General features: G+C 46.3%; 1 protein-coding gene across 1 annotated transcript; it reads right to left on the minus strand.

Annotated features, from left to right (window-relative positions):
* Positions 1-840: 840 nt before the first annotated feature.
* KCTD12 (potassium channel tetramerization domain containing 12) lies at positions 841-7,209 on the minus strand. Its single transcript, XM_063149469.1, has one exon. It carries the CDS (start codon positions 6,904-6,906, stop codon positions 5,908-5,910), a length of 999 nt encoding a protein of 332 aa, XP_063005539.1. The 5' UTR covers positions 6,907-7,209; the 3' UTR covers positions 841-5,907.
* Positions 7,210-7,410: the final 201 nt, after the last annotated feature.

Here is a 7,410-nt window from a genome sequence, read left to right on the forward strand (position 1 = left end):
GTTGTTCTCATCACACCAGCACTGCATTCTCTCCTCAAGAATGTGGGAGAGGATTGGAGGATTGTTCCCTCATTTTATTTTGTTTTTAATAACAGCCTGCTCCTTAATAAATTAACCAAGGCTCTGTCTTTACCTCAAAATTACAAATTAAAAACATAGATCACATGATCTTTATCAATGGACCTGTTTTCATCATCACAATCTAGATATTCTGGTCTCAATTTCTTTGGCTGAACTTCAATGAATCCACACTTACTTAAGTTCCAGGTTGAGAAAATTGTTAAGTTGCAAATGGTAAGTCAGAGGCTACATGGAGCTAAGCATTCTAATCCTAGTGACTCCATGATTCTGATTCCTATATGCTTCCATGTGAACTTCTCTACCTTTTGCATTATGTTGAAACAAAAAGGATGATGAAATGTTAACTGGAAGCAAGGTGTACAGCTAACATTGTCACTTCCCAGCTGCTAAACACTGAGCTTTTTTGAAGGAGAAAAACAAAATAATTTCCTTCACCCGGATGATACCAAATAAAACCTAGAACAAGTAAATGTCATGAAGGACTTTAGCTTTCCAGGGCAGGTTGGGTTTGCATGATGGGTGTAATGTGTGAGTGTGTATTACTTGGATTATACAGAAAAATATCTTTGATTTCCTGTGATACCAAGAATTTTTCCCAAATTACCTGAAGCTGCTCCCACTTTGTGCAAGAATATTTCCTAGCCTTTATTTCCTCACAGGGAAACAGACCTACTTCAAATCCCTGACTCACAGTTGCCCACAACTTTGACAGAAGTATCAAAAGCTCCATAGTGTGTGTTAAAAAACTTGCAAAGCAAGAAACGTGTAACAGAGCTTAATTTTATTCCAGTTTGAGCACAGTGGAGAGTAAAATGTGAAGAAATGTGATAATTTGACCAGCTATGGTTTTGACTGTCACAGCAGTTGTTCTGCATATTTCCAACAGACTATTTGCAATGGTGGCATTACTACTTCAGCAGTCATACACAGGAGTTTTGTTTAGCAGCAGGGGAAAAACACATGCCGCTCATTTTAATGAAAAACAAAATTAGCATTCGGTTTCATAAAACTAAGTACTTTCTAAATAAATAACACATTAGCACGAATATTTCATTGAAAACTATACTGAAGGGTTCTTACAAAAAAAAAAAAAGAACAAAAAACAACCCTGCCCTGAGGCAAATCATATCTTCAGAAAATGTTTTCCTGCTCAGATTTGATTCAGCCTTGGAAACGCTGCAGAAATTAGGAGTCTGTAAGTATTTTTAACACATTCTAGCATACCCATTAGTTTGACTGACTGTCCAGAGCTGCAAAAGTAAGAGTGACCGTCCGCCTTCACACTATATAGGGATTTAGGCATTTAGTACACTCAGACTATATAGAGAGTGGCAGGTATAAATCACACTATTCTGTCAGCCTTGTTTCCTACTGAAATAAGGCTCATGGCATTTGCATTGTCCATTTGGGTGGATATCTGTCCCGCTTAACTTCTGAGTTGATGGGTAATTTAAACACAATCAAAAGAACTGAAAAACCTCACAGCTGTTACATTCTTACAAATTCTATGAATACTGATGCTGGGGTAAGGGAAAGGAAAGAGAAAATCTGTAGTTCACGGGGGGGCCAAAGCCAAAATTCAGCCGTAACCTTCAGCCTAGCAGAAGGTGGCTCTGTCAAGGAATGTGCCTCCTTTTTCAACTAGAGATTGAACAAAATTGGCAGGGATGAGCAGAAGGAGTAGGACAAAGAAAATGAGGCCTTCAGATGCAGTTTTGTTGCTCATAGAATGACCTCCTTTCTTACATGATCGCATGATAACAAAGCACTCAAATACTATCAAGATGTCAAATTAAACAGTTGATTAAACTTCCTTCAGCTGGTTCCTTTGTAGTATAACCATGATACCCAAGAAAGAACTATTAAATGTACAGGCACTTCACATGTGGATTATACTAACAAGTCACTACTAATTTTCTATGAAGCTGACCACAAGTTTAGAAGAGTTTGCTAGATACCACAGGGTAGCTAATTAAAAATTCTAGATGCAATTCTCTCAGATCATGTATTACCTTAGGTAGAAATGTTTCTTTCATTAAATGAGCACTGTATCTCATGTTATTATTCTCTAGCTTCATAAAAAACATCAACATTTGACTTCTACAATTCCTCAGTGCTATCCAAATTAAGCTGTTCAATCACTATTTCTTCCTGAGGATTGGCTGACCAGTACTACAAAAATTCTCTCTGATGCTTAAAAGGAAATGATGCAGTCTGAGTACTATGCATTTCTGTTTATCTTGCCATGGGTGTTACTAGAGGTCTCTGTATACATAATTTTCTTTGTTTTTCTGCTTTTTTAGTTTGGAGTCTTTGCTGAGGTTATGAATATGATACTGTGGGAGAACAAAGCTAACAATATCTGCACAGAGAATAAAAAGAACATCATAAACCACACAACTGAGTTAATATTTAAAGAACAAAAATTTAATTTGGTATGCAACTTTGTCCTAGGAGGATCTTTATTTTCAATGCTATACATGTGAAAATAAGAATGAATAAGTGGCTCATTATCTACATGTATAAAAATATAAACATCCTATCAAACATATGCAAAATCACCCTTCATGATATGCATCACTGAAAAGACCTATGCCTTAACTTCTAATTAAAAGAAAGACTGCCCTTGTGGATTTTTTAATAGCACTTGTAAATGCTACTGCATTCATCCATAAGTACATGAACTGTGAACAGCAACAGCTACAAAACGTAGACAGGACTCCAGTATTGTGCCTTTATATTTTTGTATGTTTTCATGTCAACAAGTCAGCAGAGTCGTTGTGTTTATCCATTCTTCAAGCTCTCAATAGAACAGACAAGTAAAACTCATTGACTTTGCCTTGAGCATTTTTCCTTTTAAAAAGTTTACTGCCATTACTAAGTAATGGTTCAGAAAAGTGTCATCTTCTGTGGCAAAGCATCAAATGACTGTTATATTTATGGCACCATCATTTTAAGCCTGCTGATGATACTGATAATGAGTTATCAGTAAATTAAAGGCCCATTTCTTAACACTAATAACACTTAAAATTTTTTAGCACAAAGACTAGAAAAAAATCCTGTTCATATTACATCCATTTTTACGTAAAAAGTAAGAATTACTGGGTCGTCTGCCAGGAAAGGGATAGGCAACAATTAATCAAAAGACAGGCAATCTTTGTTTTAGAGATGCATTCAGCCACCTAGAAGATTCACATTCAAGCAAATATGTCATCAATTTCAGTTCTACAAGCTGATGATACTCATATTCAGTTTTTTCCATTGAAACAGGTATAAGAAACCAGTAAAACATTACCATGTTATGTACATAACATAATGTGAAAATGCTCAGCTAGATACATTATGAAATCCTGTAGCACTAAAACTGTTAAAAAAACTAAATGATTAGTGTAAAATGTTTATATACTGTATATATATGTACACTAAATCACAAGGTCAATTTAAAACTGCCCCTATACATAGCTCCTATGATGGATTTAGTAAGCTAGCAGATTCTTAAAAAAAGAAAGCTATCTAGAGCAAATTTGAACACTTTACTGAAAACTGATTTTATACAAAATCTTAAAAAACATACTTCAGAGTTACTTAACAGAAACTAGAAAAAGACAGTCATTACTCTTGAGAAGGGCACTGTAAAGACCTAGTAGCTGTGGTGACCAATGTCTTTTCACTTGTGGTGAAAGTTAAGCACAAAGAAGTCATCTCAGAGTAAGGCATAGGACAAACAGACTTCATTCCATCCTCAGGTGTACTGGCCTCTCACTGTATCTTATTGCTCATCTAATTTGGCAGGTTTACATTTCCATCTTTTTAAAAATACTCCATAATACAACTATCTACAAATGGACAATATCCAGTGCTTTCATATGCACATCTTCAATCATGTTGATATACAACCTTGCTAATATTAGAAAAAAGAAGCCATGGTGATGCAAATTATTTTCAGTTTTATGTAGCTGTGCGTGCACTTAATGAAAGACCAAGTGAACAGAGACTGAGCACTGAAACTCGATAGAAATGTGGCTATAGCTGTTTCCAAAGGAATTTGGGTTTTTTAAAAAAGCCCTACTGTGAAATTCTTTGGTTAGAATACAGGTGCCAGCAGTATTTCTAAATTTGGAGTTAGACCTAGAACTAGCATTATTGTTCAAGAGTTTTAAAAACATAACTTCAAGCCTTCAATATGTACTGCTAAATTCTTCAACACTTCAGGTATATTTAGGATATTTTTCTGTCTGAACAGGCTATACACATTCTTAAATCAAGTTTAGGTTTTTAAAGGGAAGTGCTTTTATACTCCAGACTTCAAGAAATTTATTAGAAAGAGCCGCTGAATCTCTGTAAAACCTGCGGTTCAGATCATCTGTTCCAATGCAGACTCTGACTGCCTCCTCTGGGAAAGACTGTTACTCAGCAGTAACAAAATACAGCTCAGAAGTAATTTCCCCTGAAGAAAGTTGGCATCATCCTTGTTTTTCTGAGGAGAGGGCTCAAGCCTTTCTAAGAAGCACTAAGTTTGTCAAGGAAGAGGTACAGTGTCAGTGCCCAGAAAATACTGCTATGGAAACTAAGGAAATGGCTCTTTAAAACGTGATTTTTGTCATCTGCTGGCTTCAGAGTTTTACAGCAGGAACACGACAAAAAGTAACAAGGGTGCTCTTGATGACAGTTATAATGTACATCTTGCACTAATTCAATGTACACGATTTCAGCTTCCCAAGACCCAGGCCCTTCCTTTACTCAGGCAAGCCTGGCTTCACCTCACTCCCATCATTTTGAGGGTGTTTAAGGAAATACACATGGAGATTTCTGTCCATATTAGAGACAGTAACTTCAAGAGAATTATAAGGACTTCAGACCACCCATGGAAGTTACAATTCACAAGCACTTTAATTTTTCAAAGTGTCTTTGTTTTACCTCTCAAGGGAATAAACACATGTCTCTGAGGACACTTCATTGTTCAAATGGTTGGTTATCCAGCAAATCTGTCCTTCCACATCAGCCTTACGTGCTCGCTGTGCAGGACCTGGTCCAGCTTAACAGAGAGGAGTTCGGAGACATGGGGAGCAAAGACGGGAGATGGGAGCAACCACTTGTGAAGGGCCACATGCATGCCTCCTGCAAAATTGCTCATCTCAACAGATAAAGTATGAGCCAGTGCAAACCCCTCACAGTCAGGCTTCCTTTCTATGTGACAGTCCCTCACAGACAGGCATCGCTTTGATGGGTGGAGAAGGGAGGAGTTAAAAATGGACAATTTGGGGTCTGCCCACCAAGGCAAACTCTCTCACAAGGGTATTGGGATGGGAAAAGACAGGCATTTGTCATGCCATCTTCAACAGAAGTTGCTCAAAGCAACTTCAAATCTTCTCAGCCCCTGCCTGGATGATTTTTAAAACGCCCCACCCTGCCAGAGCTATACCTCAGCTCTGTGTGGGGAGAGGGACAAAGACTGGGTGCACATGCATGCTTTTGTGGGACTGGCATTTGGCTACTCCCAATATTTCTCTCCTCCCTTGCTACCAACACAGCTACTGGGAGATGCAGGAGGGAGGGTGAAGGTGGGAGCCAGGACATGGCCAAGCAGGGACACGACAGCCGAGGCACAACACGGTGACCTCCTGCCCCGGGGCCGTCAGGAGGTGCTCCAAGAGGGCTGGGGGCTGCGCCGGGGCTTGTGCGCGGAGGCAGAAACCGGGGTGAGAAAAGCACAGGGAGACACAGCCCCGCTTCACATCCTCCTTCCTTCGGGACGCGAGGGGACCGTAGGTGCGAGGGCGTGCAGGGCCGGCTGTCTCGTCCCCACGCCACGGGCCGGGCGGACGCTCAGTCCCGGCAGAAAACGTACTCGGTGTAGCTGGTCCAGATCTTGTCATCGGCGGGGCCGCCCTGCTCGGGAGCGAAGGCGCAGGTGCCGGTGGAGGAGCAGGCGGCCATGCGGAAGCCGGCCTCGGAGAGCCGGTCGAAGGCTTGCTCGAGGAAGTTGAACTTGAGGTAGTAGCGGGCGGTGTAGCGCTCGGGAGGGCGGTCGGGGTCGCGGCTCTCGTTCAAGGTCTCCCCGAAGACCTCTTTGGCCAGAGCCGTCTTGCCGCAGACGGTGATGCGGGCCACCCGCCGGAATTTGGCATCGGCCTGCGCCTCCCGCCCGATGGTGTAGGAGCCCCGGTAGCCGATGGTGATGTAGCCCGAGCGCCGCCCGCCCGCCCCGTCCAGCGACTGCGAGGGCGTGAGCAGCGGCCCGCCCGAGGGGCTGCGGCTGGCCGTGGGCGACGGGGCGGACGCCACGGCCCCGCCGCCGCCTTCCAGCGGCTCGGCCTCCAGGTACCCGAGCAGCGGCGGCGGCGGCTCCTCGGCGCAGATGGAGCCGTCGCGGTGCAGGACGGCGGGGCGGGCGGCGACCGCCCGAGTCTGCGCCAGGCGCCGAGCCAGGTCGGGCAGCTGGAAGTACTCAGCCTCCCGCTGGAGGCGGCTGCGCTCGGGGAAGTGCTCGGGCAGCACCAGCTGCAGGTCCCGCAGGTAGTCCAGGATGTAGCGGAAGAGGAAGCCGTCGCGGTCGAGGAAGAAGCGACCCTTGCTGTCCCGGGGCAGCTCGCTGGGCTGCTGCTGCGAGAACATGCGCCAGAGCAGCGAGTCGCGCACCGAGACCACGGTGCAGCGCCGCGTCACGTACACCTGCCCACCCACGTTCAGCTCCACGATCTCCGGGAAGGAAGCCCAGCCGCCCGTCGCCGCCGCGGCCGCCCCGCTGCCCGGCGCCCCGCTCCCCGCCGCGGGCGACACGCCGCCGCCGTTGGGCAGCCCGCGGGCGCTGTCCGCCAGGGCCATACCGGAGCGAGCCCGCCGGAGCCCACGCCCTTCCTCCTCCTCCTCCTCTTCCTCCGGCCGCCTGGGCTACGGCAGGGCCGCCGCCCTCGGGGGAGCGCGCAGCCCTCCGCTGCTGCCCGCCGCAGCCTCCCGCCCCGTCTGGCGCCGGAGCCGCGCTGCCGCTGCGCTCTCCGCGGCCGCGCCTCTGCCCGCTGCCGGACAAACTCCTCCGTCGGGCTGCGAACGGAGAGCCCCGGCACCGGCGGCACGGCCGTGTTTATGTAGCGCGGCCGCACCTCGCGGGAGGCGTGGGAGGCTGGCGGGAGGCAGAGCCGAGCGCACGGGGAGGAGAAGGGGACGGCCCTGCACTGACGCAGGGTCCCCCGTCGTCGTCCGTCCCCCGTTCCCCCCCTCCTTTCCCGGTCCTCCTTCCCCGGTTGCTCGGGGACCCTCTCCCCGCCCGGTGCGCGCCCGCCGGGCTCCCGTCGCCGTGGGCGAGCACAGCGGTGCGTGTCCAGTGGGGGT

The sequence above is a fragment of the Melospiza melodia genome, chromosome 2, assembly GCF_035770615.1.
Source record: "Melospiza melodia melodia isolate bMelMel2 chromosome 2, bMelMel2.pri, whole genome shotgun sequence".
NCBI classification, from domain to species: domain Eukaryota; kingdom Metazoa; phylum Chordata; class Aves; order Passeriformes; family Passerellidae; genus Melospiza; species Melospiza melodia.